At 31.9% G+C, this 17616-nt stretch overlaps 1 protein-coding gene across 1 annotated transcript; it reads right to left on the bottom strand.

Moving 5' to 3' along the window:
- Window positions 1–13207: 13207 nt before the first annotated feature.
- LOC147394949 (small multi-drug export protein) lies at window positions 13208–15015 on the bottom strand. The gene is made up of 2 exons (XM_086454822.1): window positions 14287–15015; window positions 13208–13745 (listed from the first exon to the last, which is right to left on the bottom strand). The coding sequence occupies exons 1-2, from the start codon at window positions 14823–14825 to the stop codon at window positions 13331–13333; spliced, it is 954 nt and encodes a 317-aa protein (XP_086310948.1). The 5' UTR covers window positions 14826–15015; the 3' UTR covers window positions 13208–13330.
- Window positions 15016–17616: the final 2601 nt, after the last annotated feature.

Raw genomic sequence — 17616 nt, 5'->3', positions numbered from 1 at the left:
AACACTAATACCAATCTCGTGTGTTGGTTAAAAAAATACAACATTTTCATAGTGGGATTGAATCCAATGTTTTTCACCCATGAACATGTCAACCATACCCGTTATTTGGAAAAAAAAAAAAAAAAAAAAAACTTAAATCAGATATAAGAATCGTCGATCAGAATGATTGTAATGTAGGTCACCAAGATGTGTGCCAAATATTTGTGTTGTTAGTGAGGGTAGCAAATTGGTGTGATAAACATGCTAGATAGGGATGAGTGACCAACAATTTGCTATAATGTTAAGAGAAAAAAGCACCAATAAATTAAGTAGAGGATAAAAAGTGAAAAATGTTCTTATCTATGATTTATTGGCTATGGTGACTTACATCATTTATAGAATCAAATCCCCCCACCAAGTTGAAGTTTTAGGGTTCTGTTGTCTTGTTTGACCATCACAAACCTAATAATAATGAAAAAGGTTGATGCCCCCACCACCCTATTTATTTATAGAATGTTGGGTACTGTTAAAAGTGGCCTCTTTTCTAAATTAAAATATAAATATTTTTATTTACACACCACATTTTTCTTATAACACACCAATTCCTAAAATTCCACACCACACACTTACACCTGGAAGCTTCTTCTTCTTCCAAGATTTCTTAGGACCATTTTTTAGGATTTTAGCTTGAATTTGAGAGTCATGATAATCTGACTCCCCCCTTTGACTTACGTTTCTTTACGCCCTCATCACAGAACCATAGATAATTTACCTTGGGATACACAAGAAAATATTTATGATTATATGATCGCCAGAGGGGGGGTGGGGCATCAAAAAATCATTATTCTTTGATTAATAGTCTTTATTATCAATGAAATATGGAACTCTATGGTATACATGACATGATCAATCAAATGGTCTGATCAAGATGATTCTTAGATCAAAGGATGAAATTGAACTTGAACTTGTTATTATAAGTCATAAAAGGATATATGGTCTGGTCTAGGTTTGAAAGTCAAGTCAAATTCCATCCCTATAGACATGCCTACCCACTTACTTGATTAGTGGTACATATCCACTTATAGTCTTAAAGCTAATACCTTTCTTACATAGACCTTACCTAACAAGGTCAAAAGATCTACTTATAATTCAAATCTATCTTCTAAGAACTTTTTAATAAATGAATTATATAATTAATATTTTTTATGAAATCTTTCGAGTCAATAAGTCAAATTTTCACCCCTCTCCATCAAAGTCTTACCCAACACATTTAGGGTTCATTGAACAATGTTGTCCTTCCGTCGATTTTAATTTGTTTAAACTTGTTTTATATTAATTTATAAGTTGTTCATGATATGAGATGATCAATGTGAATTGTTCGATGATTCAATCTAGTTATGTTCTTTTTATATAAAATCATTAATTTTTATCGTATAATTTCATTCTTAATTATAAGAATATCGTATAATTTCTAAGACGAGTGGACTCATCATCTGAGAGGGAGACCAGATATCTTATAATTCCATTCTTGATTATAAGAATAAATCGATGTTACTTACATTGAATGTAATTTTATGGAAGAACTAATTTATATAAACCCATCAACATCAGAAGTCAACTATTCATATTTTAATTATTTTTTAAATAAAAATTTCAGGTTAGTTACTGATTTTATAAAAATAATTTATCTATATAAATAAAATAATAATAAAAAGAAAAATTTGGAGAGTAGTACTGATCCAAGTTTAAAGGCATTGCTTTAATAAGTCAACTAATTAAATGTTCAACCAGCCCATTAGGCCACGTAGTAGTTTAAAAAAAATAAAATAATATAAAATTTATAATCTAATAAAATAATATGATAAATCATTTTCATGTATTTAAATCAGAATTAAGGGACCTTTTATTTGTCACATTTTTTATTTTTATTTTTTGAATTAAAAGAAGACATGATTATAAATAGAATTGAATGAAAAAAATAAAATTAGTTCTCCCATCTCAAATTTTTGAGAGATTAACTAAATAAAAAATGACTTTTGAAAGAAAATTTTATCGACAAATCCTTGTCCTTTAATTATGAAAATTAAAAAAATTTACAAATGTGTGTCCAAAATAAGCTGTGCAAGTAGCTAAAATTTCTGTGTGATAGATTTTATTTGTATTATTTACTTTGTATTATCAAATAGGGTATCAACTATATTTGTATTATTTAAATTTACTTTTATATTTAAAAAAAAAATTCAAACAAATACCCACAATATAACCCAAGGCCACCCGTGAGGGCATACTTTCATTTACCTGGTGTGTGTGATGTGCAGGTGTTGCACGTGCTCGGGGATTGGCTCACCTGGTCCCACTAGTTGGACGTACATTCGGGCACCCCGTCATTAATATATATATATATATATATATACCCACAATATGGTAAAAAGTAAATTAAATAAATATATATACACCAATATTTATCCTATTTGATAAAAATAATTTATAATCAAATATGAAGTGTATCCTATATATTAAATGTTTTAAAACCATACATAACATATTAATTTTGGATTCTCGGTCGTCTTAAAATTTAACTCTCATTTTTAATCATCTTAAGTTACTTCTTTTTTACCCATAGCTTCAAATTTCATTTTCGATAGTTTGTACATCTCAAATGCTAGTTGAAGATTTGTAATAGTTTTAACGACAACTTTCAGCTTTTGTAATATAGCAAAAGTTGAGAATTATCATCATTATCATCGAAGCCTTATTTCAAAAGTTTGTATTTGATCTTTGATCGTTGAGTTAGAAATCTTTAGAGAAAAGTAGGCATTGTGGATAATACGATGGACAAACAAACAAAAAAAGAAGATAGGGTCAGAAAACAAATTATAGTCCTTCCAATTACAACACATTTGCTACACAAGTCTAGAATACGACCCATTGGCGAAGTGGGTCTCACATTATAAAAAAATTCAACATGATTAGATGATTATAATCATTCCTATATAGTTCATGAATGCTAAACACTAGTGATTGCTCATGCATGTTTTTAATATTTTGTGGATAATATGTAGTCCAAAAATCATCTTGATTGGTCATTTCTAACCAATGGGATTTGATAATTTTTCTTTATGTTTTTTAAATAACCCCAACCTTTATAAAACTCCATATATCAAATTCATTATTTTACTAAATAGTTGATATTACTACTATGGTTGAAAATATCGTATCGATTGAATGTTTCAATTAATGAAAAAATCGATACGATATCAACTGATACATTCGATATAAACCCGATACATTCAATGTTTTGTGGTCAATGTTTCCTATCGATCTTAGCTGATACCAATACGTATCAATTTTGGCTTGTACTATTATATATCGATCGATACATTCTGATATTTTAAATCATGATTACTACGCTCAGAGTTATCTAACTAATAAAAATAAAATTATAAGTCATTTTCACGTACTTAACCAAGTTAAGGGAACTTTTACTATTGGCAGCATCTCATCGGCACAAGGCTTAAATGATCCTAATCTTCATTAGTCACATTTAATTTTATTTATTAAAATTGTAAGGGAAGATATGACTTTAGACGTAATTGAATAAAGCCACCCCATACTTTTTAGATAAGGCCATGATGATGATGATAAAGATTTTTATATTTTTTTAAATTGTTATTTGAATCGTTCTAGAAGAACAAAATTTTGATTATTTTCTTGGACCAGCTCATATCATTGAGCAAGTGTGTCCAAATCTAGGGAGATCAATTTCTTGAGAGCCAATCGAAGAGAATTAGTTTAAAAATAAAATATCTTTTTAGAATATTTTATATGTATATGTTCTTTTATATTTAAGCTTTTAAGTTATCTTTATTCTCTAAACTTATAAATATACGTAATAATAAGATCTAGAGGAAATTACAAAACCCATCACTCAATAAGCAAAAATACCCTTCCTCATTATATAGTAATAGAAGGTTTTACCAAATAGGGAATATTTTCTACATGACTAATATTTTAGTAACGATAATTAATGGCATTGGCACATTAACTTTTTTTTTATATGACAGGGGTGTCTGAATTTACGTCTGACTAGGGGGACCAGAAAGAGTTAGGGCCATCGCCAAGGCATATATGGGTCCCGCCCCTGGGCATGTGCAACACTTGCACATCACACGCACTGAGTAAGTAAGGGTGCACCCTTACGGGTGACCCCGAGGAAATATTGCTCATATTGGATATCAAACTCATAACCTACGTACTCTCACCGTTTATTGGATCCGAAATTGCCATTGAGAGCCACCCCCTCAATAACTTTGGCTTCTCGTTCACTATGTTTGGTAAAATATCATAATAATTATCTCTCATTTATATTTTATACCACCTTATGTTTCTCCTTTTCTAGCAACTTCGGATTTTGGTTTAGGTATTTTGTACTCTCAAATGACTTCTAAGAAATTAAAACAAGATGATCATCGGTGCAAATTTTAATGATGATTTGGGCTTTTTTAATTAGACCATAATAAAATGTGAGAATCATCGTCATTATCATCGAAGCCTTATCTCAAAATTTTGTTTTCACTGTCAAATTAGTCTTTAGAGAAAAGTACGCATGGCGGACATAACAATGAACAAAAAAAAAAAGAAAAAGAGAGGGTCAGAAAACAAATCATAGTCCCTCCATGTACAAGATATATAAAGATTATGATCCATTATCAATGTGGGTCCTACATTATTCTAAAAGTCAACATGATTAGATGATTATGATCATTCATCTAGTTGATCATATACGCTAAAAGTGTCTTGATTGGTTGTAAATTCTGATGGAATATACAAAAGGATGGAATAAGTTGGATGTTTTATTGACCCATGAACATTACTTGTCCCACACTTTTCTGATAAACAACTTGATTGGTCATTTGTAACAGTTGGATTTGATCATTTTTTTTTATATATATGGTTGGCTTGAAATGCCCCCAACAGTCCTGATCATGAAAGATAATATTTTAATTATTATTTTATTAAATTATTGATATTAACACACCAGCATTCTTTTACAATACTCATTTAATAAATGACTCGGGATCTAATAAGGTGTCCCGTTCTTATAAAATAGGTTAGGTGTCTATGTGGCACGTATTGGTTGGTGTTTAAAACATCTTGGGCTCCTAATCAAGTTGTTCGTGCAGTCCAATGTATTTATTTTCTAATCAAATTGTGCCATATGGGCAACTTTTGTATTTATAGAAACGGGACAACTTATGGGAGCTTGACTTTTAATAAAGTTCATTTCAATATTTACAATGGGGATATATACCATTTTTTTTAACACACGCATGCTTTAGGTTTTTTTTTTCTTAGTAGATAATAAATTTTCATGTATTTTTTCTTTCGTCGTACACTAATGACACACCAATGACGTCAGAGTCTCATCACATATCCATCTCTCTCTCTCTCTCTCTCTCTCTCCTATTTTGATGACAATTATAATTAAAGAAAGAGTTGTGATAAACTGATGCTCTTTGTATGCTTTCTGATGTGGCATACACAAAGAAAAAGATCTATGGTTTCTATGCATTGCAATGTTAGAGAGCATCAAGTTATCATTAGTCTAAAAGAAATTGAACAATGAAAGTAGATATGAACTCATTTTCAATAATAAAAATTGTAGTTTTGTATAGAGTGGAATGGAAGAACGTGATTCTTGTAACTATGAATTCATTTTCAATAATAAAAATTGTAGTGTCGTCGTCGTCGTCGTTATCATCACATGACATTTACAAGATATTGTAAGGCACATGCATGCACCCTTCATTTCTTATTTTTCTAAAGTGTCAAGACGCATGATCTTGATGTATTTTGAAATTTTAGATTTGAAAACCCCATGTTCATTGAACCTTTTTTCTTTATTAAATAAATTTCTATATTCTTATTTGAAGTTTTATAGAAGGAGGTTGACTTGATAATGTGAGCTCTCTTCTACAATATACAAGAAAAATATTTTATTCATAATATAGCATTTAAAAATATTTAAAAAAATAGATAAAAAGATATGCTTTAATAGAGGGTGAAGATAAATTAGTTGTGATGTTCATGTGCCATAGAATAAAGAGTGTCTTTCTTTGGATAGATAAAATTAATTAATCAGGTAAGGGATGGAATCAATCCTTTATTCATTTATTTTTAATTTTTTGCTATTGAGCAGAGTTCAGTATACTCCTTTGCATGCCACGTGGCACATTTAGGTGAATCAGTAAATCAAATATCTGAATGTCAGGTGATTGGACTCATGGGTGTTTCCAATCATGGCTAAGAGATCAGGGTTGTGTTGGCAATCTAACTCCCAGGAGTACAGAATCCAAAAATTCTTATTCTCGTTTCTTAGGATATTTTGGTGAGAGGTGGCGTATGGTGGTGCATCATTTATGCTGGAATCTAAATCTATCTGATATGCCTTGGATAGCTCTCTTTTTGACTAAGTATGGTTGGGGACCCACCAAGTATCTGAACATTAGAATCTGATTGATTAAGATGGGGACACGTGGCCTTCGTGTCTTCTTAGACTTATTTTGGTTTTTCAACGTAAAGGGTGAGACAAGCGTGCAAGCTATTGATGTTTTACTAAATTTTAAGGGATTTGATTTTGGATATGTTTTTGACTTGGTAGCTTTGAAAGTTTTCGAGAGAAAAACATTGGATTGGGATGTTTTTGCCTTATACGACGCGATCCAGAACGGTGCCCCGTTCCTATAGCAATGTTAAGTGTCTACCTGACACATTTTTATTGGAGTTCAAACATTTCGTGGATGCACGACTTGATTAAGAGCTCTGAGGGTTTCAAACTCCAACAAAAATATGACATGTAAACACCTTACCTTTATTATAGGAACGAGATACAGTTCTGAATCCTAACTCATAAGATTACTTGAGTAAGATAAAGAAAGAATAAAGATTAATTATTCATTAAAATAGATAATTTAATTTCAAAGTGGATGGAAATGTTTATATCCAGGACTTTGCTGGAGCATCAGTATTATCCACAATCATGTTTCTTTCATGAAAACGTCTTAAATTTTTTTAGTTTTTATCTTTTACTAAAAAAAAAAAAGAGGATTTCAATATCATTGTTAAATGACATTATTTTAATATAATACAAAAGTCTCAAATTTCAATAGGTTATTTAAAATAATGCAATTGAATAATGACAACAAAATCCTTACATTTTCACTAAAAATATAAAAAAAAATACACAAATTTAAGAGTGTTTATGAAAAAATAAATGAATCAACGACACTAATGTTCTTAAGATATCCCAACACTGGCATTTCAATATTAACATCCACAACTAATTATTTTTAAAAGATACTTTCATTTTATCTTTTAGAGCCTAATTGTATTTAAAGTAGAAATTAATTATGAAATAAAATAAGTTTGGGAGAAAGTAACTTTAAAAAAATAAAAAGTAATTGAATAATGTTGAAGTGACCTCAGATTAGAACCTCATATCGCACTTCTTGACGTGGAAGTTGATAGGAACCATATATGTTTTTCACTCGTATCTCGATGAAAAAATCTATGGTTCCCATACACTTTCACGTCAAGAAGTGCGATATGAGGTTCTCGCCTGAAGTCTCTCCAACACGACTCAAAGTAATTTCCTTTTATTTTTTTAAAAGTTAAGATTCTTTCTTTTTAAAATTAATCTAAAGAAAAATTTTAACTTTTCAACTTTCAAAAGATTTTAAAAAATAAAAATAAAACAAAACAAAACATTATTTTTAAGTGTTAAGTAGATCTATTTGTCTTTGTACATTGTAAGTTTTTAAGTTTCACAAAACTCAAATATGTTATAGAACATTGCATAAAAAATAAAAAACCTTGTTATAGATTTTCCATTAAAAGATAAAATAAGAGTGATTATAGTGATATTTATGTCATGGAGGTTGCTAACGGCCGATTGAAGCTATTGAGAGCATTATTTGGTGACCAATGAACCGTTGATTTTTGTGAATAATTTTTCTGTGAAAATGAAGGTACTTAAGAAAATATACATATTTTTAATTTTCATAAATGTAAAAGTGTGACCACAATCCAAATCAATTTGATAAATGCCAATTAGACTAACCAAATTGGATTAGGGTCCGACCACGATCCAACTAATTTGATAAATTTTAGGTTCACTCATTGGTTATATATATGTCATTAGGCCCATAAAAGATTGTTTAATTTTAATTTGGATCCCATATACTTTCTCTAGATTGAATCCATAAGAAAGTTACAAGACGAGTTGTTGGTTAGGTAAGCAAAGGTTTTCATGGGACCCTTGGTGCTTTATCTTCTCTTTAAAAAAGAAACTTTTTAATGGACCTCCAATTGAAGTACAATATTTTGTATTCGCGTCTCCCCCCATAGTCGCTCGAATATGAATTTAATGAATAATGCTAGAGTGACCTCAAGATTGGATCTCATATCACACACCCAGAAATGAAAGTGTATGAGAACCATAGATGTTTTTCCTCGAGATATGAGGGAAAAAGCATTTATGATTCCTATCCACTTTCATGTGAAGATGTGCAATATGAGGTCTAATCTTGAGGTCACTCCAGCATGACTCGAATTTAATTTGTACATAATTATCATGACTTGAGCATGTTTAGATCCTAAGATACCTTCTTTCACTATTTGAGAAAGCAAAAGTGACAACTTGGGTAGCCTTCAAAGTACTCCAATTACATAAAGTGGCACTGTTGTATCCTGTTCGATGGCGCCGCCTTATTTTAGGTACCAAAGTCAATCCAAGATGTTATATTTCTCCTTATTATGCTTTCATTGAGAACACAATATATGCTAATCTAATTCTTGAAGTCAAATATGAAAGCTTAGTTGATTAAGACAAAGATTCGTTTACGATGAATCCAATCAAATAGCTGTTTTTTTTTTTTTTTTTTTTCTCACTTCTCTTATGCTTTAAGTAAGTTTTGATTCTCTTTCTTTTAAGAAGAAAAAATTATCTTGCATGAGGTTCTATGAAATATATTTTACACTTTAAAAAGGCAAAGTAAGATAATTTTTTTTTTTTTTTACTTTCTTCCTTCATTGCTTTTTTCAAGATAATATGCTAAACTCATCCACACTTATTTTGAGGGAAATGATTCCCTCGTTTTAGTGCGAGGATCGTAGATATCTACACTTTATCTCGATAAGGAGGAGAGGATTAGAAGAAGAATAAAGATCTAAGAATTGTTTTGAAGTATGTAGAACATTATATTATATCCTAAAGGCATATTCGTTATGATCTAATTACACATTCATTTTTCAAGCAAAGTACTATAGACGAATGTCTCAAGAGAGGCACCCATTACGAAATTATTTTTGGAGTATTAAATAAGATGTCAAATCCATTAGAAGCTTTCATCAAGATTAGAGAACTTGTTGGAGCAACCATTGAACCAAAACCCATTCGATGCTCTATGGGCCATTCAATCTCCTTTTCGCCAAGTATTTCTTCTCTTCTCCTTTAAATATTTGTAAACACATGGAAAAATGGAAAGTAGGATAAAATTTCTTCTTCATTCCTTGCTTTTTACACGATAATATGTTAGAAACTCAACTACCCTTATTTCAAGGGAAATGATTCCTTTGCTCTCAAGTGCGAGAATCATAACTATCGATACCTTATCCCATTTATATCATTTGAAGTGTTCTTCTTATCCTTTAGAAGTCCTCAACTTGCACCAAAGTACATATGCTCAGAGTGTTGCCATATGTCTTTTCTATGTTCTCAAACAACTTTTCCTTATCATATCTTTTATTGGAGAACTCTGAATTTTGTCTTTCACATTCTTGTCACATATTCATCTCAACTTCGTCATCTCTAATGTCTTTATTCTATAAAGAGTCATGATAACCTGACACCCCCATCATAAAATCATAGATCATTTGCCTCGGGATACACAAAAAAGAATTATGATTCTGTGCATCCCGAGGTAAATGATATACGGTTTTGTGACAAGAGCGTGGGGGGCGTATGTTAGAGGGGACGTCAGAACATCATTATTGTCATAAAATCATAGATCATTTGCCTCGGGATACACAAGAAAAGAATTATGATTATGTGCATCCCGAGGTAAATGATATACGGTTTTGTGATGAGAGCGTGGGGGGCGTATGTTAGAGGGGACGTCAGAACATCATTATTCTCTATAAATATACAACTTCTCCGTAGCCTAACATTCATCTTCATAAATCATGTTTATAATGTTAAAAAAAAAATTTATACAAGTAGACCACAAACTTTCTATAGGCATCGTCAAGTGTAAAAATTTAGCCACTAGCGGGTTTCTATTCTTCTAAGTCTGGTATCCAATTGATATCCCTGTATCTTTTCAGTACGACAGAATACCTATTATATTGTAGCCTATAACACGTGATATATTTTAAGTATCTCATGATTTTAATCAAAACTTCTCAGTGATCATGTCTTGAATTACTTGTGTATCTGCTTAATCTATTGACTGAATACATTAAACAATCAATATCCATCAAACACTAATTTTATAGGTCACATTCACATCTTCATCGTTATACAATTGAACCAAAATAATGGAAGTGATGAGGGAATGCATTATATCAAATTACACCTTATATTAATCGAATTCTCCTTGATCAATGCATTAGCTCTAGCACTATATGAAAATTTGACGGGTCAAGGCCTACGAATTTTAGAAACCAAATTTTGATGGCCCAGAGCCGTTGAAAATTTTGATGTTCCCCAGATTCGATGGCTTAGAGCTCTTGAATTTCTCCCATCCTCCATTAATTTGACGGTTTTGACCAGTTAAAAAAATAAAAAATCAACAATGAAAAATTTTAACGCCTTGGTCCATCAAATATGGGTTTTTTTCACGTTGTGTAGTGTACATCTTAATTTATTGATGATAACATATCATTAATTAGTTTCCAATGTCATAACCAAACTCCATAGAGTACATTTTATTTTATTTTCGAAAAAAAAAAAGCTAAACTGACTTCCTACAACGCTGCCCTCGTCACTGCACTAACGTGATAGTGTGCACAGAATCATAGATAATTTCCCCGAGATACGAGCATTGTTTACTCAAGGAAAATCAATGGTTCTTTCCACAAACAGTGCTAATCAAAATAGAGAAAATAGTTTGTAAGACATCCCATCTATAAGTCTTAATGAAGTTGAATGTCGAGCAATCAAGAAAAAAAAAATACACTAAAAGAAAACATAATCTTCAGAATTCAAGTTTCCATATTTTGGAAATATAGTAGACCAGTATATAATCCAGCACTTTGCCTTGTTTTAGTCCTGTAGGATAGATGATCCAAGTGAAGGTTTTCTCCTCAAACCTAAATTCCTTAGCCCTTATTTATAACCAATTAAGATAGGAAGGTCAAGCTAAGCTAACCAATCACATCTTCAATGTAGTCTCTAAGAATCCTAATCAAACACAATTCAAGCCTATTAGATAACATAAATCTCAAATCTAATCATTATTAGTATTATTTTGATTATTAAATGGGGCTTGTAACAAAGCTATCCTATGTTGATCAATTATTTTCAAAAATATGTCGCAAACAAGAACAGTAGAACCTCCACTCTGAGATTTTAACAATAAATAGAACTCATTGGTGTGACTCATGCACACGAACTCTTGACTGTCTGCCAATCTCAATAAAGGGGTTTTTTTGTTCATCGCAACAAGGCAAATCAATGGCTACCGCAACGATTCCAAGTAGGTATCTAAAGCGTTGAATAACTCTAGGGTTAACGATTATTAATCCATGCTTGATCCTAATTATTCAATAATAGTTAGAGATTTAAATTTCCGCATATTGATTCTAGTTAAATTGTCTAAAGTTAATGTAGGCACGTGAATGATAAAATCTAATAATGCTTACAATTAGCTCATCTAGAAAAAAAAATTCCTTAATAAAACACAATGAGTTGTGCAGCATTTATCCCACACACAGACTTTACCACCTCTCCACCTAAGTGGCACCTTCGAAAGGTTTGAACCCAAAGCTTTCCAGATTATTGATATGATCGAGATCAGAATCTAAGGTTTACTAATCAGGTTTTAAACAGTAAAATATAGTACCTGTAGAGGGTAAAATCAGTTTCTCATCGAGACCTTACACGTGTCCTTTTGAGAATAGGAATTGGAGGGTAGAAAAAGAAGATTAAGAAAGGCAAGTGGTATACAGACTGAGTCAATACTTCAGCTCTGCCCATTAGACGAGTAGGGTGTGGATCGAAGTCTGCCCTGCTAACATCAGTGCGGTTCTTTATCTCGCTCGTCAAGATTCTAAATTCTAAGAAGAATCCCATGATTCTTTGAATGTGATAGGGAATGTTCCATTTTCTGAGTAAGATCCCTATGATCGTGGGATCTCACAAGATCAAATCCTGAATAAGGGGGAAACCCTGATTTTGAAGGTGGGATATTTAATAGAGGAAGGATCCAAGGAAAAAGAATCTTTTTCAATCTAGGGAAGAGAAAGAGGAGCAATATCTTTTCGAGAATTCTAACTTGATTGTCGGAGAATTATTGGCAGGTACTACCCTAGTGCTAGTAGGATCGAGGAACATCTTTGGAACAGCTGTAGAGTAGATCGAGGTAAGCCCAAATCAGCTTCTACAGTACCTTAGCTGTTTTATATTAAACACAAACTGTCAATAATGAACACAATTCAAGCCTAAGTATACGGCCTTTCAAGTGTAACTAAGCTGCTCTGTCTGGTATTTGCTTTTCTTTTGGTGTAAAATTTCTATTGAGCTAAAATGGGTTTTCGTTGAGTATTTTATATTTAGATGGGATAAGGTTAGTGATTTATCGAGAGGAGACTGGTTCTTTTGTTGTTTTCGGGGAGGTTTTCTCTCCTTTCTTTGAACTTCTTTTGCTAGTTATCTAAAGTAGTGTTTCAATATTATTTTTATCGTCTAGTGAGAAAAAAAATTTACGGGCAGTCCCTCTCAATCTCATTAGTGATAAAATGTTATATTAGAGCAATAACTAACATGACAAAGAGACGGAATTTAAATTTCTTACCTAGTATTTTTAAAAAGATTAAAAAAAAAATCTCTACAAGAAATTAATGATCACTACCTCTCAGTAAGAAAGCAACGAAGATTGAGATCCAGAACAACTGTAAATGGGGCAATGTAGTTCTTAATTCTTATACAGAACTGAGAAAGAAACTAATGTAGTAAATAACACAAATCTTGCACGAAAAATGAGCTCACTAACCACATTTTTCTATAACAAAACATTGAATAATAATAGTGCTTGGAAAAATTGCATTAATTCATAAATTCAAGTGTACAAAATCAGCTTGAGGAGCTCAAAGACTTCTTAAGATTTCTAAGGATACTCCACATGAATGTAGAAATAAAGAAGAGAACGACACCAGTTGCAATAGCATACTTAAGGCCAAGGTTCACAAGCAAATTTACCAGAAGCCCAGCCAACACAACCCCACAGAAATTAGCAGAGATAGCAGACCAAAACGGCATGTCGAGTATGGAAGCTATGATCGCTCCTGTCCACGCACCCGTTCCAGGGAACGGCACGGCCACAAACAACATCAGACCAAGCCATTGGAATTCTTCCACGGGGCTTGCCTTCTCTCTGGCCCTCTCGAATAAAAGGTCGAGGAACCGTGAGGCTGAAGGACTCTTTTGAGCCAGAAAAGATGCAAATTTCTTCAGGTAGAGTACAATGAAGGGCACAGGAACCATGTTCCTGCAATTATAATCACAAATGTAGAAAATTTTCAAACTGAATAAATAAACAAACAATTTCTCAAAACAGAATTTAACCCTTTAATTGTTATGAGCAGATAGAATCTCTCTAGTAGTAACTATTAAGTTAAAGAAATGGGCATAATTTACACCTAATCAAACAAACAATTACAATCACAAATGTGGAACATTTTCAAGCTGAACAAACAATTTCCCAAAACAGAATTTAACCCATTGATCATTAAGAGCAGATAAAATCACTCTAGTAATAAGTTAAAGAAATGGGCATAATTTAAACCTGATCAAACAAAAGTTATCATTAAGAGAAAAACAAAATTAATTTCTTTCAAATGGGTAAAATAAAAGACATAATTTACACCAAATCAAACAAAAATTCTCAAGAACTGAAGATCAAATTTTGTTCAAATTCATAAATATAACTCAGAAGTGATTGAATTTGACAAAAACACATTAAAGGGAGCATGAAAAAAAAATCAATTTCTCTCAAATGGGTAAAATAAAAAAGCAAGAAAAGGACTTACCCAAGAACAGAAAAGAGGGTTAGAAGCCAAGGCTTGAGCTGTAACCAATAACCAACTGGAATCGCTCCACGTAGCTCCACCACAGGAAGGGTAGCAAGGGCAAAGACAATGGCCTCATCAGTCCAACCTGATCCCCTCAGAGTACTCGCGAACTTCAAACCAAAGCTTGAAGCTCTAATAGAATCAGAAGCAGAAGCAGAAGCAGCACGGGCAGAATCACCAAAAGATGCTGATAGAACAAGGGAGAGAGAAGTCCAGACCAAAACCCAGAGAAGAAATCGTATGGGTTCGCGTTGTTTGATCTTAATTTCACTATGAACCTCATTTGAAGTTGTAATTGGAGAGAAATCAAATGTGGGTGAGCTGCGAGAGAGTGAGTTGGATGGTCGAATAAGTAAAAAAGGTTTGACCTTTAAGTGAAGTTGTTGAGGAGAGATGAAAGAAGGAATGAAAATGGGGGAAATTCTTTGGATGGTTTTTTTAGGAAAGAATGTTACAACTGTAGCTTTTGATGCTGCTGCTGCTGCAATGGCAGCCATTGACGTAGATGAAAGAATACTGGTTGGGAGGTTCAGGTCAATGCGTCCAGCTCATCTTCAATGGCAGATATGTTTGTTGAAAGATAAGGATAATGGGGTCTTTGTTAAGGGAGGAGAAATCAAGGTAGGTTTGGTGAATATTCAATAAATACCTTTCACCAATGTCTTCTATGAGATACTAATAGAATATGATCTAAATGCCCTCATCTTCAATCTCTAAACAACCTCTCTCAACCCTTTATTTTTAGAGCTATTATTAGCACCCTAACTTTTACTTATTACACACCAATTAAAAATAAAAAAATTAATAAATAATTGAGAATGAGTAAAAGTTGAGAGTGCCAATAAAAGCTCTCTCTCATTTTCTTTGTTGGATTTCTTTTTATTTATTTATTTGGATTTAAGATTTTATATGAGCCTAATCATAATTGTAAACATGTACTGAAACTTTAGTGATAATATTTTGTGATGCTGACATAATAATTTGAGTTAAATCATTGTAAAGTTTGAAAGGCGTGTTCTAATCTTAAAATGGGTTGTAATAAGTAAAAGTTGGGGTGCCAATAGCAATTCTCTTTCCCTTTTTTTTAACCGAAAAGCTTCTAGATTATGAAATTAGTTTCAAGAGGATTTAGGAAATCGGTTTCCATAACCTAATTAAGAAACCAAACGCCCCCTAAACGAGAAGGGTGGAGTCAAAATTTCCATCGGTTTTTTTTAAAACAAAAAATAATACACCCTTTAAGTCTAAGATGTAAATTTATTTCATTTTTAGCTCACTTGGTTTAAGAACTTGTCTTCCATTAATTGTGCCTATTTAGGGTTACATAAATTAGAAGACGATGAAAAAACTTGGTCGTCTCCGAATAATGAATCGAGAACTCATGGCAATCAAGCCCCATGTTGAGGTCCTTTCAGAGTGTTTGTTATAAATTTTTGAGAGGACGTGGAAATGTTATCTTATGTATCTTCAAATGAATAGTTTTTAGTATATTTTGAAGTTTTGTTCGTCTCAAAATGTTCCAACAAAGATATTTGATTTCAACCTCTAATAGAATGAAATATTCAATATTTCGAATTGTTTAGCATTGATCAAATTTCCTTTGAAAGGCTCATTTTGGTCATGATATTCCTATAAGTCCTTATCTCGCAGTTTATGGAGAGATTTTTTTTGACTTCCACTCCTCGAGTGTGATCTTTTTCTTGATGATAAGTTTGGACTTGAGGTTAAAAATATGTAGTCCTTATCTTGCAGTCTATGGAGTCCTTATCTTGCACTCTACTCATATGTAGCTTTTAGGATGGTAGAAGGAAAGAAGGTAAAAAATATGGGGCACCAGTGTAGTGTCTGCCAAAAGTCCACTAAAGCTTTAGTCAATAAACGATGAAAACTCAAACTATTAAAAAAAAAAAAAAAAAAAAAAAGTTTTGGAAAAGATGATAAATAATGAGTTTTAGTGCCTACAATGATTTCTTAGAGCTTGCATGGGTTAAATTCAATGCGACACAATGGATTTGTTCGTTACTTTGAGACAGATGTCCCAATCTTGGAATAGGAAAAAAATGGTCTCCACACCGTCCGTATCATATTACATGATTCTGAATTAGTATTCTTAATAATGATGAGAACTACAGTAAGTTTCCTAACTCTTTCCATTGTTGATTAGTATTTTTAAGTTGGTTTTTGATCTTTCCATCGACAAAAGATGAGAATGAATTAAATGGGCATCAGAACTTCAAACATTTATTCTTGATGGAGCCAAATTAAGTTTTGTGTGACAAACCCATTGTGTTTAAATCACCTTTTTTTTATTATTATTTTTATAATTGTTCATGATTAAATGCTTTTAATGTTTACATTTTAAAGAATATCTATCAACACACCAACTTCATTTTATAACACACCAAATTTAGAATTTTTAATCATCCAACCCCTTTCTTTGCAATTAGAACCAATTATAAAAAAAGGAAGATGAAGAGAGAAAGATGGGGGAAACAAAGAAGGAGAGGGGGAAACGACTAGGGAGAGGTAGGGCTTAAAATGGGTCGGATTTGGATGGGATCTGAATATATCCATATTCAGATCCAAATTTCAACATTATTTGAATCCAAACCCAACTCGGATCTTACTAGATAAATCACATCCGAATTCTTTTGATTTCACTTTATCTAGTAATGGATCCGACCTTACCTAAATTACTTGATTCAGTCGGATCAGGTCGGATAATTTTAGACCATTCAACATTTTTTCTTTTGTACTTTTTGGCTAATTGCTATACTATTTTATTTTACCATTATACTTATTTTATTTTCTAAGAATTTATGTTATATTAATGTAGTAGAAAAGGACATTTTAAAAATCCTAAAAAATTATTTTCAAAGTCATATATGATTCAGATCAAGGCAGGTATATGAATGCATCCGTATTTGACTCAAATTCGACTAAGATCATGGAACAACAAAATCATATTCAACCCAATCTTTTTTATTTTGATCTACTCTAAGGATTCCTACTAAATTCGAATTTTGGATGAAACTGTAGACACCTCATTTTTGCACTTGCCTGATTAATCAACTCGTCAATCCGATTGCGATGATTCTCAATGATTGATCAATATTTTAAAATTTTTTTTTGTTATTAGATGTATTTTCAAAGCTCGAATGAGATATATTTTAAGTAAGCAAGTTTCTAGAAACCATGTTACTTTAAGAAAATATGACAAAAAACATAGAAATTATCATTTTCAAATAATAATAATAAAATTTTACGAGAAAAATCATAAAAATGATC

Source organism: Akebia trifoliata, chromosome 9, assembly GCF_017979445.1.
Source record: "Akebia trifoliata isolate Shusen 1 chromosome 9, ASM1797944v1, whole genome shotgun sequence".
NCBI lineage: Eukaryota > Viridiplantae > Streptophyta > Magnoliopsida > Ranunculales > Lardizabalaceae > Akebia > Akebia trifoliata.
This window is presented reverse-complemented; position numbering and strand designations above follow the sequence as displayed.